Source organism: Phocoena sinus, chromosome 4 (genome assembly GCF_008692025.1).
Source record: "Phocoena sinus isolate mPhoSin1 chromosome 4, mPhoSin1.pri, whole genome shotgun sequence".
NCBI classification, from domain to species: domain Eukaryota; kingdom Metazoa; phylum Chordata; class Mammalia; order Artiodactyla; family Phocoenidae; genus Phocoena; species Phocoena sinus.
This window is the reverse complement of record NC_045766.1, coordinates 47,199,831-47,217,817: the sequence shown is the minus strand read 5'-3', so window position 1 is coordinate 47,217,817 and position 17,987 is coordinate 47,199,831. Positions and strand designations below refer to the sequence as shown.

General features: G+C 38.2%; 1 protein-coding gene across 20 annotated transcripts in view; it reads left to right on the top strand.

Annotated features, from left to right (window-relative positions):
- MECOM (MDS1 and EVI1 complex locus) overlaps positions 1–17,987 on the top strand; it is a 567,851-nt gene that overhangs the window by 524,348 nt on the left and 25,516 nt on the right. For 9 of the 20 annotated variants that reach the window (XM_032630277.1, XM_032630275.1, XM_032630273.1 and 6 more), the window contains 4 exons: positions 4,422–4,569; positions 5,882–6,035; positions 10,382–11,738; positions 14,131–14,218. In XM_032630277.1, coding sequence (XP_032486168.1) covers positions 4,422–4,569; positions 5,882–6,035; positions 10,382–11,738; positions 14,131–14,218 — 1,747 coding nt within the window. Of the gene's footprint in view, positions 1–4,421; positions 4,570–5,878; positions 6,036–10,381; positions 11,739–14,130; positions 14,219–17,987 lie in introns of all 20 variants that reach the window. The other 11 variants (XM_032630274.1, XM_032630272.1, XM_032630278.1 and 8 more) reach the window with 3 other exon arrangements.

Here is a 17,987-nt window from a genome sequence, read left to right as displayed (position 1 = left end):
CAACAACCCTGGAACCTATGTTTTGAAAACTGTATTGATAATTATGCTACAAAATGGTCTTTCAGATCAGAAAGGTGTTTAGCCAGCTAATAAGTTTTTTGTTTGTGTGTTTGTTTTTTCTACCTAATGGTTTTTGCCTTGGTCCACAAACAATTTTAATAATTGTATTCATTACTTTGCTTTTAAATCTGGAACCTATAATCAGAATTTCAACGAACATAAAAACACTGTGTTTAAATGGGTATGGGAGTATATCAGCCAGCCTTAGTCAAGGATGTGAATTACTCACAGTTTGTCTTGGACACCTCACCTCTTTTAATTTACCTTTTTGTTTCCTTTCTTTCCTTAGTGCCTCCTCTTCCTCTTTCTCCTTTCACCTCTGTTGATTGCCCCGCATCTCTCTTCTCGTAGGAAAGGGTTTCATTCCATTTTAATGCATAGATGACCAAAAAGGCATCAAGTATAACCCATTCCTTGAGGAGACTGAGTCAAAAGAATGAATCTGTCTAGCTTTGAAAATTCAGGCTTAATCTAGCTATTAGGGAGAAAACATTTTGGGGGCTAAGAGGGTTTTCCCAGTACCCTTTAAACTTATCTTTACTACTTAATAAAAACCCACATAGAGAATAAATCCGTTATGTATGTTTGGTAAAACATGGATTTGTAATCAAAACCCGTCACAGTATGTCTCCTAAATACATTGTGCCAAATTAAAAACCAAAATGAAAATACTTTCCTTACCTGCTACTAAATACCAGCAGGTAAGAAAAGTACTTATACTGTAAAGCCATATCTCTGATGCCAGAGAGTAAGTATATTTCCTTCTATTTTGTTATAAAAAATAATGGATAGCATATTATAAAACAAAAATGGACAGACTGAACGCTAAAATGTTGTGTATAGCAATACTTCTTAGGTAGAGAAAGCTTCTTACTCTGACTAGGTATAAGATTAAGCCTGAGTCAGTGCTACTTAATGCCAAAACCAACTGTCGATTTAGCTCCTTCAGTCAAACATTCAATAGAAAACAATAAGGAAACCTAATTATCTGGCATTGGATGAACCCTCAAAACTCACTTTTCAGTAGCTCAGCCAGATGGATATATCATGTCACTATGCGACCTGATATCAGTCATCCAGGTGATATTCTGGGTTATATAATTTAGCCAGTGCAGCACCTATGTGCCCTGAATATTTTCCACTTTATTGAAACCGATATTGTTTTATATGTTAAACAAAGGAGAATTCCTTTCTTGACATGATATATTATTCTGTTCTGTATCTTTTGTGTAAAATATTAAGAAAAGAATACCACCCTCCAAAAAAAAGGGGGGCGAGAAACAAAGGTTGAACCCAGAAGGCTAAGCAAAGCTCTATAAATTGGGATAAAATTCTATGAAAAGTGAAGTTTCATTAATGACTGACTGGATACTTCTGTGTTTATGAAAGCAATGAACATTTGCTTTTGCAAGAACCACTTGCCTTTTTATTTTCTATCACTGATTAGCTGACAGCTGATCATTCCATGGAACAATATGGGTTTTATGCTGGATTAGAAGAAGCAAAAAAAGAGAAAGTTTCCTTTACTTTGCTATCTTTTTCCCCCTTTTGTGGTTACTCTTAAAACAATATCACACCCTTGGAGTTAGGAGGCAAGAAAAAGTCTCAATGTATAGGACAATCTTTTACCACTAGGTTTCAGAGTTTATGATTTGAGATGCATATTGGAATATAATATATGTCATAAAATGGCATGCCTTGATAGTTTGCTAAAGACAGTAGTATGAATAGCAATGTGTACAACGATTTTGGAAGATGTCCCTGACTCAGTTCAATGTTAACTGCCATTGTTGATATCTTTCTCTTAACTCTCTGGTTAACATTTCAACCTGTGTAACAAACAGAGGGTTACATATTGTAGATAAAGATAGGGACATTCTTGTGACTCCACACACCTGTACTCTCCTGGTACCTTTTGTTCACAGAGATATCGCCACTGGTGCTCAAATAGAATAGCATTACCAAGTCGACTGACTCATAGGGCAGGAAAAATAAGTTCATGTGCCAATATGAATAGAAGTGGAAGGAGGAAACTGAGGAGGAGAAAAATATGGAAAGGTGTTTCTAATTTATCAAGATATGAGAAAGGGCATATCATTTTTTCACACACACTTCCACGCACATGGTGTGTACAAACACTGGATAACATATTCTAGGTACACAGAGGTCTTACTTGATTCTCAAACTTAGAGTGTTCATTTCACAGAAAAATAAAATATAAGGAAGAAACAGTGCTCGCATGCTTGGTAGTCAGTTTTTTTTTAATATACCTTTTTATTATGGAAGATTTCAAATACACACAAAACTAGAGAGGGCGGTGTAATAACACCCATACACTCAGGTTCAGTAATTATCACACGAGGCCTATCTTGTCTCAGCTATACTCATTTTGGATTATTTGAAACAAATCCTGGACACTATGTCATTTTATTCATAAATAGCTCAGTATGTGTCTGTAGAAAGTAAGGACTGTAAAACATAAGCTCATTTTAAAAATAATGGTTCCTTAATACTATCAAATATTCAGTCGGTGTTCAAATTCCCCCCAGTCATTTCATTATTTTTAGAGTTTTCTGGTTTGAATTAAGATCAAAATAAGGTCCATCATGGCAATTGGTTGACGTCCCTCTTATATTTCTTAATTTATAGGTTCCCCCAGTCAAAGCCAGTAAGTCTCTCTCCCTCTTTCTCATTACAGTTTATATGCAGAAGTTAATGAGTGTTTTTTCCTGTAGCATTTCCTCCAGTCTGTATTCTGCTGATTATATCCCCTTGGTATTGTTTAACGTCTTTCTCCATCTCCTCTGTTTCCTCTGTATACTCATGGTTACATCCCAAGCTGTGATCAGATTTAGGCTCAGTATTTTAGGAAGAATACCTCATTGATGGTATCATTTATTTCCACCAGGAGGCATATAATGGATTGCCTAGATTCATTCATTCTTTAGGGGCTGCAAAATGAATGTATTCTAATTCCCCCCGTTCTTTCATTATTTATTATCTGGATTAATTCTATGTAGAGAAACTTCCCCTCACTGTTTATTTGCTCACCCTGAAGGACAGTTCGTATAGGAGAGGCAGGATGTGTACATGAGTTTTTCCTCTTATTTACTAGTTTTCAGAATAATGACTTGGCTTCTCAGCATCTTCCTGGGGTAACTGGTGAGGTTCCGTTTGTTTCTGAGTATCATTATCATTAAAAGATGAGATTATTACTCTTACTGATGCTTAAATTTCCCCATCTTTAGTCAGTGGGTGTCTCTTCAGGTTGGCACCCTAATTTTTTTGACACGATCTATAACTCTCTTGCTTTTTGCCATAACAAGATGTTCAAGGCCCATCTTGTGTATTTCATGCTTCACATTTGAAACAGGCTATTTCTCTGAGGAGCTCTGGTTACTTTATTTGGGAGTAGTATCCTAATGTGTTATGTGTGTGTGTTTAATTAACAAAAATGTCGCAGACATCTTCTGAATATCACAGTAATCCATTATCTATAATATTTACTTTTCATTCTATTCATGCAGATTTCATATTCAAATTTTAGAGAGGGAAGGAAACATTTGAGAAGGTAAAATAGTCTAAGCTTTAAAACATAGAGAAGCTATGCTTGTGAGAAAATTCTAACCCTGTTTTTCTTTTGAGGGGCTTTACTAGTGCATCCACTTATAATACGATATACTTTTCTTTCCTCCCTAATTCATAGGTTGTATATATATAATCTTAGATTATAGTATATATACTTATATATTTTTTTCTAGATAATGTTTCTATCTATATGCATACATGTTCATTCATCGGTCCATCTGTCTGACCATCCATTATATTGGTTGCATTGGGAAGTTGCTTGTTGAATAGTTAGCTTACAGCTCACTTTCCCATATGGTGATTTGAGTAGGAATAAAAGTGCCTTGTTGAGTGTAAGCGTTATATACAGTAGATAGAATAGCTTCCTGCATGTTCTTAAGCGCTTTCTTAATGTTTCCTATTTGAGTGTTTGTGATTGAATTAAGTGGGTAACAGCAATACATGTTGCGGCTAGAACTGTGTAACAAATCCAGAACTGGACAGCTCGCTAGTTGTTTATCATTCCCCTAAATTGGCACCTAAACTCTGCTAGCTGAATCAGATTTATTTCCCAACAACAGGGGTACTTCTCTGGATTGCTGAGAGACAGAGTCTAGGGAACATAAAACGTACTTTTGTCTGTTGCAAGCCTGTTTCCTCTCTTTCCTTCTCCGACTCAACTCCTTTCCCTCTTCTTTCTTTAATTGCCAGTTGGATTAGTAATAAAGTGACGTTCTGTTTATGAATGTGTTCTTGGTCACCATGTCCTATTAAATCAATTGTTCTCTTAACAGCCTGGAGAAACACATGTTGTCACATACTGAAGAGAGGGAATACAAGTGTGATCAGTGTCCCAAGGCATTTAACTGGAAGTCCAATTTAATCCGCCACCAGATGTCACATGACAGTGGAAAGCACTATGAATGTGAGAACTGTGCCAAGGTACAGTGAATTTGTAGACTACTTGGCCCCTCTGTGTCATCCTGCTCTCTCTTAATCCATCATTTGCCACGGTATATAAAAACAAGCCTTGAGAGGGGAAACTATAAATATCCTGAGAAAAGTAGATGGAGTGTTGTGTGCTACAAGGCATTAGCACAGTGTATAGAAACACTTAGTGGGTATCCTCTTATTTTTGTAAGGGAGGAAACAAGGTTTGATGGTGAGTTCCAGAACTAAGTGTCACACATCCTTGGTAAATTCCTGGTTCCGCTACTGGCTTTCCAGCGTGGGGTTGTTTTATAGCCTTAATGGAGAGTGAAAATTGTATCCAATGCACATTACTAATTTCTTTTAAGATCAGTTTGTGAGGAAATCCCATAAAGTTTCTGAATGCCTATTCAGAAAGAATGGGAGACTCCTACATTTGCAGGTTTTTCCACCGAAGTCCCCACCATAAATTATGACTCGGTTCTAATTAAAAGTGTAGTGCCTTAGTGGCCAGGACTGAACAACGTTAAGAGTGAAACGAAAGCCCTTCACCTTGACCGTAACTGTGAACCACGGGAACGGCAATTCACATCATTGAATTTTCATGTTTCTCAGTTAACGAAAAGATGTCCTGGTGTCACGAAAATTGAGTTCTCTTTCCAAAAACTTTTCATAACATTTGAATATCTTTTCTCATGCCAGTGGAAATTGGGACATTCGACTTTGTCTTTAGAGATGTTTTGCTCCCTGATGTGTGGGTAGCTTTTTCTTTTTCCTATTTCTTTTTTTGTTTGTTTGTTGTTCGTTTGTTTGGTTTTCTTAGTACCATGTCCGAAGGAATGATTTTAGCTTAATGGTAACTTAATGAAACACTGTGTTAGAATTTATACCCTAGGGGAACTCCTTGAATAGATTTGGGATACTTGAGTCAAAATCCCCCCAATTTTGTACATAGTGTTTCTTTGTTTAAAGGGTGTAAATAGCACACCAGTTTTTAATAATGTCATGGCCTGCATTTTTATTATCCAACTCCATTCACTCTAAATAGAATCAAAAAGCCCTTAAATGTGCTCTAATAATGCCATTAATTATTTTGTTCAACTGATACCAGCGGGTACTTTGTGCTAAGTATACAAAACTGAATAATTTGTAAGTCCTGACCCTAGAGAGGCTGACACTTTGGAAATACGACTTTCTTTCGGTCTTTGGGTAAACAAATAAAAACAGAACAAATACACAAAATTCCTTCTTGAGTTATTCCTGGTCTTCTTTCTTGTGTCCTAGAATTAAGTTTCTTGATTAATCAGTACTCATTTCCTAGCAGGTTTTCACGGACCCTAGCAACCTTCAGCGGCACATCCGCTCTCAGCATGTTGGTGCCCGGGCCCACGCGTGCCCGGAGTGTGGCAAAACGTTTGCCACTTCGTCGGGCCTCAAACAACACAAGCACATCCACAGCAGTGTGAAGCCCTTTATCTGTAAGTTTTTCACACTCCAGCCCTCCTTCCTGCAACTGTCTCTTATCCAAAAGGCACTGTGATCAGGAGGGTGGGCCATGCATGGCCATGAGGGGGCCCTCTGAATTAGCGATTTATGGTCTCATCCAGTTGGGCTATTTTCTATTACAAGAAAATCTTTTATAACCAGATCTATGGTGTTTTGTCTATGATGCCTGGGGTGTTTTCTTTTAGATGGAATCAATAACAGGTAGAGAAGTCGTTAAATAATGTAAAGGAAGCGTCCCCAGGTTGTGGGATTTAATAGAGACAACGAGATTTGTCTCATACTGAAAATGTGTGTGGCTTTGTAAAACAGCAAATCGCAGATACCACTAAACCAGATGAAGTGAGAAAAACCTGTTCTGGATCAGAAAGAGCTAGAAGAACCCCACCTGGCAAGGAGGCTTATTAGGACTTTGTGTGTGTATGTGTGTGTGTGTGTGTGTGTGTGTGTGTGTGTGTGTGTGTGTGTGTGTTGTGGGTGGGATAAAATGCCCTTTAATCTACCCTTTGTTGCTGATCACAGGTTGCAGATCGGTAGTTCTCAGTTACTTGAAAAGCAGAACATTTTCACTTTGATGCTGGACATGCTGCTTCTATAACCCACTGCACTAAGGCAGATTTACGGGCAGTGTATTTCCAGGGGACATCCAATCTGACCACCTACTTAGAATATCCTTGTACAGAGCGCTTTAGTACAAGTACAGCTCAGCCCTCATTTGCCTCTCTTGTCCACCCACCCCTCTTCTCTGTATTGTGCTGAAATGTTTCATATGGAAAATCAGTTGTTCTTAGTCCATCTGGGCAACGACTCTGGACTTCTTTTCATCTATTGCTCGGCTGGGCATATAAACACAGTGACTCACTGAGCTGTGTTACAAAATTTAAGACAGATTTTGGATCCAGATAAGCATAGAACTGGATGAAACATACTCAGGAGTTGGCAAAACCTCTGACTTGGGAACCCTTGCAAAACAGTTTCTCTGACAAATATTCGATGGTTTGTAGTAGGTATATGAGACACTACTACAGGACCCGATGGAAAAAAAACTAATTTTCAGTGCCAACATGGAGATGCCAGAGACTAACGCTCCTCCTTTTTGCCTTTACACAGCCCTCTTTTGTGTTTCCAAGCACCAAGAGAGCTTTTCTTTCCCTTTCCAGCTTACCCGAGCATCCTGTTTTGCTCATATGTTCTTCTGTTCCCTGGTGGAGTAAAGAGGACTAGCAGAGAAACAAAAGGGTGCTCTCTAGTCTCCCTTGAGGAAGCTCTGTTGAAAGTCATGGGAAATAAAGTATACAATGGAAATTTTAGACTTCTTGTCTCAAAAAGACATTCCTGACTCTAGGTCGTAAGGCCCTAAAATGTACTTGCAAGTGCTACAGACATATACATAGTTCATTTATTTCTGATTTTTCAGAAATGAATTTTGATAAATTTCTTGTGTTTGGGTGGAAAATAGGGAGGAATTGACCACAGTGAAGTATGATCACCCATTCAATGCTTTCTCTATTATTTAAAGTAAAAGTCAGAAAATAGAAATTCCTATCATCTAAAATTCTGGGATCTGGAATTTTAATTGTGTTGAAATCAAGTGTTTTGCTTTAAAGCACTGTAGGGTGTCCCTTTCCAATCAGATTGTGCAGACTATTTCCCATGAATGTATTTTCAGCAATTATTGGTAAATTTAAATAGCAGATGGCATTCTTCAAATATAAAATCTGACAGAGGACCATGGAGTAATTGTGAATAATAGCCGTGTAATTTCAGAACAAAAGAGGAGTTGGTGTGGAGACTTTGGAGTGGAGGAGGTTCACCTAGAGTTGATATCTGTTTCTCACCAGAAGGCCACACACCACGATTTAGCCCCCCTGGTGTGTTTATGGCAACTGTCTCTTATTACAGTGTGCCACCAAGCTTGAGCCCAGCGTCATCAGTGCTAAGGCAATTCCTCACTGCCTTTACAGAAACCTCCAGCCTTCCCAAATAGAAACCATATGCTCTAATAGGCTGAATATATTCCAAATACCTCTTAATTTGTTTAATAAGTAGAAAAATGCAATGTTAGCTGCTGGCTAATTCCTTATTACTGAGAAGATTACAGTAGAGTATAGACTGCAGCATCAATTGAGCCACTTACCTGGAGGCCTGGTGGTTTGTGGTGGGCCAGGCCAGATCTTCAAGTGAGAAAAAACAAAGCCTCTGCCTAAGGAGACATCCCGGATTCTGTGTTCTTGGGACCTGAGACAAACACCATTCGTTGGTGTAACAGAGCCTACAACCAGGAAAGTCAGATGCACCTCTGTTACTCTTGATTTTCTTAAATCTATCCAGCTATTAGAAAGAAGTGTAGAGAGCAACATTTCTTTGGTAACACATTGCTAACCTTTCAAAAACTTAGACCTTGTTTGAATACCCATCAAGATCTTTTCTCAACGCCTTTTAATGCCCAGAGGAGAGGTGTCACTTTCTTAATGAGTGCACATTTATAATTCCGTCAATATTTTATTTACTATTTCTTGTTGTTGCTCATAGCTGAATTAGTATAACTAGCGAGAGTCTCATGTTTCTACCCTCTACTTCATATGGTTTTAATTAGTGTATCAAATAATTTAAACAGTATGTGTATTTATTGTATATGGTTAACTAGTATATATTTTTAAAGCAGACTCTGGTCCATATTCCAGTAGAATAACTTGAAAAGAAATCACTCACATCTTCTCTTCCCATTAAAATGCATGTTATAGTCTCTACAATGTCATAAATCATTCCACAGTTGAAAGCGCCTTTAATATTACTAAGCACATTGATATGTGTAGCAATGCATTTTAATTGTTAGTAGTAAAAGAAATAGAATCACTATCACTTGGTACTTCCTGTTTGGTTGTGTGTGGGATAATCCAAGTTCTGGATGAGTTTTGTATAACTGAAGGTCTATAAAGTCTTCTTTGAATTTTCTTTTTAAATTGTTATTGTTTTGACTTAGGAGCTTAATTTAAAGGCAGTCGTCACATGAAAGAAATAAGTGTTGCATTTTGTCTTCAATTTAATTTCTTACATAAATTGGTTTCAACAATTACCAACAAGGCATATCATGTTTCTGCATGTATTAAAACGTGCACAGAAGCATGAAAGTAAGCTCACACATAAAGGGAGCTCATCTTTATTAAAGTAACGTAAAAGGTGTGATGCTTGGGGAATGGATACTATAATCCTGCCAGGCCGTGTATTGAGTAAGATTCCTACCTAGCAAAGGAATTATTAAGGGTTACGGAGTTCCATCTTAAAATGTACTTAGATCTATTCACACATATATGAGGAAGAAGATGTTTTACTTTTCTGGCAAATTCTTGGGGACGAGAGTTATTTCCCAGCTGCACCCACTGCTGTGTTCTTACTGGATTATAGCATTCAGCGCACTCTCCCCTGCTTACTGTAGTTGGCTGTACCACATAGAAGTCAAGCCCGGAGATAACCCGTGAAGATATGACAACAAGTGGACATGTTTCCCAAGGACGGGGTTTCATAAATGCAGGAAGGTTAGCACAACCACTGGTGTGAGGGGAAGTCAGAGGACGTGATCATAGTTCATGGGAACCAGCAATGCAGGATGGGCTACATTCAATTTAGTTTCCTTTGCAGGCTTAAAATAGCGCCATTGTAAATTATGTCAGTCTTTCTCAAATCATGAAAATGATTGTTAAAAATGTCTCAGAATACACAATGTACATTGTTGTGTGGCTTTGATGTGTGAATGATGAGAGCATATGATATAATACAAATTAAATAATGGTAGAGCAGTCACAGGCTTTTTCCCCAAGGGGAGCGGGAATAAAGGTGAAGTTTCTGGTCGAGGGAAAGGCTGTTTTATTTTGTGTTGATGCCTACAATATAGAATTCTTTAAACGGTCTAAAATTTTAAAGGGGTTCCTGTTCTGTGTAATGTTTAGTACGTCTTAAGAATTTAATCGTAAAGATTCTGTTAGTGTAGTAATTGGGTGGGAAATCGATGCATGCTGGAATTTGACTTTTTAATAAATATTTAAATACACAAATATGATACAAAATATTATGCAATGGGGATGACAGAATATTTATATATATATGAAATATTTGTGCTGTCTCAAGACATTTGTCAGGTTGGATGCCTTGCTTTGGAATCTAGTGAAACGGGGTTTTCTGTGTTTGGAGCACCCACTTTGGTGCCTCCGACGTCTTTTCCTGGCTTCCTAATTGAAATCTGGGGTAAACCAATTGTGATACTTGCTAAATTCAGAAGCAATTGCTATAAAGCCTGAGATTCTTTTTTGTTGTTTGCACACAGGTGAGGTCTGCCATAAATCCTATACTCAGTTTTCAAACCTTTGTCGTCATAAGCGCATGCATGCTGATTGCAGAACCCAAATCAAGTGCAAAGACTGTGGACAAATGTTCAGCACTACGTCTTCCTTAAATAAACACAGGAGGTTTTGTGAGGGCAAGAACCATTTTGCGGCAGGTGGATTTTTTGGCCAAGGCATTTCACTTCCTGGAACCCCAGCTATGGATAAAACGTCCATGGTTAATATGAGTCATGCCAACCCGGGCCTTGCTGACTATTTTGGCGCCAATAGGCATCCTGCTGGTCTTACCTTTCCAACAGCTCCTGGATTTTCTTTTAGCTTCCCTGGTCTGTTTCCTTCCGGCTTGTACCACAGGCCTCCTTTGATACCTGCTAGTTCTCCTGTTAAAGGACTGTCAAGTACTGAACAGACAAACAAAAGTCAAAGTCCCCTCATGACACATCCTCAGATACTGCCAGCTACACAGGATATTTTGAAGGCACTATCTAAACACCCACCTGTAGGGGACGATAAGCCAGTGGAGTTCCAGCCCGAGAGGTCCTCTGAAGAGAGGCCCCTTGAGAAAATCAGTGACCAGTCAGAGAGTAGTGACCTTGATGATGTCAGTACACCAAGTGGCAGTGACCTGGAAACCACCTCGGGCTCTGATCTGGAAAGTGACATTGAAAGTGATAAAGAGAAATGTAAAGAAAATGGTAAAATGTTCAAAGACAAAGTAAGCCCTCTTCCGAATCTGGCTTCAATACATAATAAGAAAGAACACAGCAATCATTCCATTTTCTCACCATCTTTAGAGGAGCAGACTGCGGTGTCAGGAGCTGTGAATGATTCTATAAAGGCTATCGCTTCTATTGCTGAGAAATACTTTGGTTCAGCAGGACTGGTGGGGCTGCAAGACAAAAAAGTTGGAGCTTTACCTTACCCTTCCATGTTTCCCCTCCCGTTTTTTCCAGCATTCTCTCAATCAATGTACCCATTTCCTGATAGAGACTTGAGATCGTTACCTTTGAAAATGGAACCCCAGTCACCAAGTGAAGTAAAGAAACTGCAGAAGGGCAGCTCCGAGTCTCCCTTTGATCTCACCACTAAACGCAAGGACGAGAAGCCCTTGACCTCAGTACCCGCCAAGCCTCCAGTGACGCCGGCCACAAGCCAAGACCAACCCCTGGATCTAAGTATGGGCAGTAGGAGTAGAGCCAGTGGGACCAAGCTGACAGAGCCTCGTAAAAACCACGTGTTTGGGGAAAAGAAAGGAGGCAACGGTGAACCAAGACCAGCATCTGATGGTTCCTTACAGCATGCTAGACCCACTCCTTTCTTCATGGACCCTATTTACAGGTAAGGGTGGATGGGAGACCGCTCAATGTGGACAGAAGAATGAAAGGCAGTTTTCACACTATAAAGTTACGGCTTTTAACAAACCTTTTTTATTATTCTTATAAAGCAGAAAGTAAAGTTGTTTGATCTGGTGAGTTCATTTTTTATTCGGAAAGTCAACTCATTAGGTTTGTACTTATTTTTGGATGTCTCCGAATTTGGGGTTTTGGAATAGGCCCACAGAGTTCTTTCCCTTGACAATAAATTTATTTTTAAACACATTTTTTTAAGTGGAAAATATGGGAAAGCCGTATTTAAAGCAAGTTGTCAAGTGGCGGAAGAATGAGGCTCCTGAAGGATTAATGCAAATATGTGTGGGTACTTAAACTGGTCAGGTTATTTGGAATGAGATGGGACATAGCAAGAGTTTACTCTTTGTTAACCTACGAACACATCCTTAATAAGTACTGGTCCTATTCTGTTTCTAAATAAATCTCTTAGGAGCCCCATGTAACTGAAATATTAATCACAAAAACGCTTTGTATATAATGTGAGTGGTCGGCTTAAAAAACACATCTCTGTTTAATGCCTTCATTATCCAGTTTCCTTTGATGCATCCAAAAATTTTTTTGGGGGAATATATGCTAATAAAAAGCCTCTTAGACAGTACTCTGTAACACTTGACCATTCAGAAAGATTTAGTTTTTAAAAACTAGTCTTCTTCAAAGTATATGAATAACAATAATTAATTTGTGATGTATTTTAAATATTACCACAAATTTTCACATTTACTTTCTCATTCAAGTCGTGAACATTGTCAAGAGTTAATGGAAAATGTGGATAATTTTTTATTGGACTTATTTAAGCTGGGAGAATTTGATATTTTTGCCTGATTCTTTTTTTTAATCTAGAGACAGTTTTGTTCAATTCCTTCATTCAACAATATTTTTTTTTGAGCGCCTGTGACTTAATAGGTACCACAGCTGCAAACTCTTTTCCCTTCAAACTCTTTTTCTACCTGTATTATCTTCAATGCATTAACCAAGAAACATTGCCAGTGTGTTACTTGAACATGACAAGGGGCATAGAAAAGGACAGTACAAAAATGTCTCAGAGCCATCATTACCATGCTTGGGCACTTTTTTTTTTTTTTAACAATTATTATATTTTCATTTCTGTGGCAGAGAAAGAAAAAGAAGGAAAAACAGATCTTCCATATTTTGTGTGTAGCTTGTATGTTACACGTGGCCAGTAAGGTTGTATTTCCAACTCAGCGATATGTCTGAGCCCTTCGTGAAGATAAGTTCTCAGACTCTTTCTTAGACCCTCCCAAGGGCAATGGGCTTCCAGTTCCTTCATACACCCATTCCACTCTTCTCCATCACTTCCTAACCTCCCTCCTGCTGACTCTAATCTCAGTCTTTTCTCTGGTACATCAGTGTCAATTGAGGCTTTAGGCATGTCATTTTACCAAACTCAGGAAAGACCTAAACTTACCAGTTTTAGTGTAAGACCTGGGTTGAAATCTCCGCTTTCCCATGTCTTAAACTTTTAATCCATACAATGGGTATAAGAGCACCTATTTCAGTAAGTGAAATAGTGTACGTAAAACATAGCATACGTACAATTTCAAGAAGTGGGAGCTGTTTTTATTCGTTTTGATTCTATTTTAAAGGATACTTATTTAACGGCTTTTAAAAGGAAATCACCAACGGTTCATGAAGGAAATTAATTCAGTCCACGATGTCATTTCCTACATGCTTAATAGAAAATAGAATGACAAACATTTCTAGAGCAGAAGGGCTATATTGATAAGTTTGATAATATCTCTCCCTGTCTTCAAAAAGTTCCTCATCCTCTCCCTACCACCCCCCTTTCACCTACTCTTTTTATCAGCAGTAACATCCAAAAGAAGCTGCCTATGCCTGAGAGCGGCTAGCAGGGCGTGTAGTATGCTTAGAAACTCTCCTGCTGACATTCACAAATGTAGAAGAAATATGATGACGATTTGAGGAAGCACCTTCTTGATAGAAAATGACTTTAATTTTTAAAATGAGCCCTGTTCTTATGCTTTTGAAATCACCAAGCCTTTTCGTGTACATTTCAAATGGAAAGGTACAAATTTGTGACCAAAGCCTCTGATTTCATGACTTCATTTTTTACATTTCCTCATTATTATTATTACTAGTCATTCAATAGGATTTTTCCATTATAAAAAGGACCTTCTTTCTCTGAGCGCCTAGAAGTGCCAGGAGTATTCTTCAAGAACTGAACAGATGTCTTTATATCTTTATTAGTGTGCTTCCCAGCAACCTACCATTTGCTTTATTGTTAGCTGTTTAAATGTCGGCGAGTACGCGGGGATTGATATATGAGACTGATTCATCTCCAAAATCTAATTTTAACCTTTCAGAGTAGAGAAGAGAAAACTAACTGACCCACTTGAAGCTTTAAAAGAGAAATACTTGAGACCTTCTCCAGGATTCTTATTTCACCCGCAAGTAAGTATTTTGAATTTGAGACTTCAAGCTTGTAAACTAACTTGTTGATCCTGAAAAGCAGGTGCAATGAAATGAAAGAAATCTTGAGAACACTAGGATTTCCTATGACGCTGGTGTGGAAGAACACAGGAAATTCTAGCAGAATTAAAACCCAAGCTCTTTAAAGAAAAAGTAGTTAATATGTGTGAAAAAACAACATGGTTTTGCTGTTAAATTATTCTCTGTTAACGACTTACTGAGCCAAAGTGTATTTTAGAGTGAGCAGAATTCAGTTAAGAAATTAAATATTGAAGTTGCCTTTCATGTTAAAACATTTGTGATAGTAAGAAATGGATCGTAGTGTGACTTGTCCCGAACTCATGACGGTCGTTCATGTTCTTTCAGTGCTTAGATAAAAACAGGAAATGAGTCTACCTGACAAGTTGTTACCATAGAGGGTGAAGGAATTTATCTAGAGACCACTGGGCATTCCAGCAAAATTCTGTAATTGCACAAGAATTCACCACAATACACAGAGCTATTTGCTGGATGGAGTTGTGTCCATTTATCAAAATATGTACAGTTTCTCACTGCAAGGAAAATACAAAGCAGCGTTATCTAATTGGTTCATCTTTATGTCCCTACATATTTGGTCATTTTTTAAAAAGCTGACTTACGTATCAATAAAAATGCGGGGAATTGTATTGAAAGAAGAAATATGTAAACATCTTGAGTCTGGTTTCTTAATGATATTTTATTTTTTGTTTACTTATTATTAAGGATATAAGCTTTGGTCTATAGATAGTAAGCAAAATTTTTATGAAAAAGCTTGAAAACAGACTTAACTGATTTGTTCTGTTTCAATATATTCAAACCAAAAATTACGCTCCTCTAATAAAATTGGTGGAATTCTATGCAAGCTGTCTTACAGAACGTTATGAGCTAATTAAATTAAATCATGGGATATGACTCTTCCCTCCACCTTTCATGCCCCTGCCACCACCTCTTCTTTCTTCATTTTTTAAAGTACTTTCCTAAATTTTGGACATCAAAGTATGAGAGCTGAAATACCATATTCTGGGTTAGCTGGAGAAATCTATCATTGCTCAAAAATTCTATTTTAAACTGCAAACATATATGATTTAGTATTAAAGGGGTTAGAAATATTCTAGTTAGTATTCATTTTGTGTAGGAAGACTAAGGAATGATATCATTTATTAAATTATTTTATGGAAAAGAGACAAGTTTTAAAATAGTAAATGTTTATCGGGTGCTTATTTTCCACATTTAGGTTGACCTAAATTGACTTGCCAGCCTCATGAGCTAAAAAAACTGAACATAATGTGCGTTTTGTGTCAGATATTACACAAAAGTATGTCTCTCTTGATAACTTCCTAACTAAATGCTTATAAGGATATTATAGTTATCTACATTTAATCACAATAAATCAAGTGGTTTTCATATTCTAATTATCTTTAAAATCTAGTCATTAATCATTTCAAAATTAAATGCTGTGAGTACATGGTATAAGGGAGGGGGGAAAAAAGCCACTGGGATTCAGTGTCTTTGAGTGACTCAGTCTATTGGCTCTTAGTTTCCTTACCTGTCAGATGAGGGAGTTGGGTCCTCTCTGAAGTTCAGATTTCTAGCAAGCTAAGGTAAATTTACTGGTTCAGAAGATGGGCAGTTTTATCTATCAATATCTTTACATGTGCATGCAGCTGTTGTAAATATAGTATATACATGTATGGAGGTTCCTTAAAAAACTAAAAATAGAACTACCATACGACCCAGCAATCCCACTACTGGGCATATACCCTGAGAAAACCATAATTCAAAAAGAGTCATGTACCACAATGTCCACTGCAGCTCTATTTACAATAGCCAGGACGTGGAAGCAACCTAAGTGTCCATCAACAGATGAATGGATAAAGAAGATGTGGCACATATATACAATGGAATATTACTCAGCCATAAAAGGAAATGAAAGTGAGTTATTTGTAGTGAGGTGGATGGACCTAGAGACTATCATACAGAGTGAATAAGTCAGAAAGAGAAAAACAAATACCACATGCTAACACATGTATATATAGAATAAAAAAAAATGGTTCTGAAGAACGTAGGGGCAGGACAGGAATAAAGACGCAGACATAGAAATTAGACTTGAGGACAAAGGGAGGGGGAAGGGTAAGCTGGGACGAAGTGAGAGAGTGGCATGGACATATATACACTACCAAATGTAAAATAGATAGCTAGTGGGAAGCAGCCACATAGCACAGGGAGATCAGCTCAGTGCTTTGTGACCACCTAGAGGGGTGGGATAGGGAGGGTGGGAGGGAGACACAAGAGGGAGGAGATATGGGGATATATGTATATGTACAGCTGACTCACTTTGTTATAAAGCAGAAACTAGCACACCATTTTAAAGCAATTATACTCCAATAAAGATGTTAAAAAATGAATTAAAAAATATAGTATATACATGTTTTTAATCAAATAATATTAATATAAGAAAATCTGCTATGTTTTAAGATTCCCAAAGTTAACGAAGGACCACAAAATATGAGGCGCATGTACAGTGCTTGGAGTACAGCAATCACCCACTCAGACCATTGAAAATATGCCTGTGGGAGTCACAGCGGCAGAGAGTTTTCTTCCCACACCAGAATGTCGCGTCTTGGTATAAGGAACTGCCCACTGCTGCGTGTTGCTATAAGAACAGGACCTAACAGTGATATTCAGCTATTTAACACATCATATGTGATGAATACCGATCAATCAGAATGGACTCCTGCCATTCTGGAGCCGGGTCCTGGAAGCCCTTGCTGCACCAACTGTTCATGCTTTAGTTGCTGGCCAGTGGGCTGTCTGAAGGGTCTTTTGGGAGGAGGCCAGGGCTGCAGGAGGACATTCAGGGTAGTTGGGGCAGAGGCTATTTACCAAAGACTACAGAAATATTTCATTATTTTGATAACCATGGTGGCTCTTTTCCTGTGTTAGGGCTGTGTATCAGTGGGATACAGGTGGCATAAAAAGCGTAGCCTGAGAGAAGCTTGGGTCACTCAGTTTTCACCAACTGTTCAGACCAGTCTGTTCTTTCAGAAAATCTGCCTCAAATGTTCTGAAGTTTCAGCAGAACGTTTTCGTTCTTTCTAGTCCTCTATCAATTCTGTCCTAGCCTCAAGATCTACTTTCCTACAAACAAACAAATGAAAACAAAGAGAAACTGCCCAGGATTTGGGGCCAGAAATAACCGCTTTAGAACTGGCTTTCCTACTTATTCACAAAAATGCTTTGGTTTTGAGCAATGTAATTCATCTCTCCGAGCCTTCTCTATCAGTGTAATGGGAACACCCCTCCAGCCTTACCAGGGGAGCTGCAAGGATTAGTGAGATCACGTACATAATGTGTTTAGCATTGTGCTTGGCATATGGAAGGACCTAGATGAGGAAAAGCTCTTATTATTATCGGTTGCAGAAGTATTCCATTTTGAATATAAAAGGGTGTCAGTAAAATACCCTCCTGCCATCCCCTGAGCCCAGTCTCTTTGGTGGGGCTATACCAAGTATCTAGAAGTCCTTGGAAAGATGCTTACTGTGTTCTTCGTGCTGCCTTGTTGGGCAGCAATCAGGGTGGCACAGAGCAAGAAGCCAAAATGGAAGGACTTGCCTCTGCTCCCAGGGCTTGCCATGATTTTGTAGCTAGATAAGTGCTTGGTTAAGACCGTTCGCTGCTTCATTTTTCATTTAAAGTATATTGGAGCAAATCACGTGGTCCCTCTGGGCCTTCT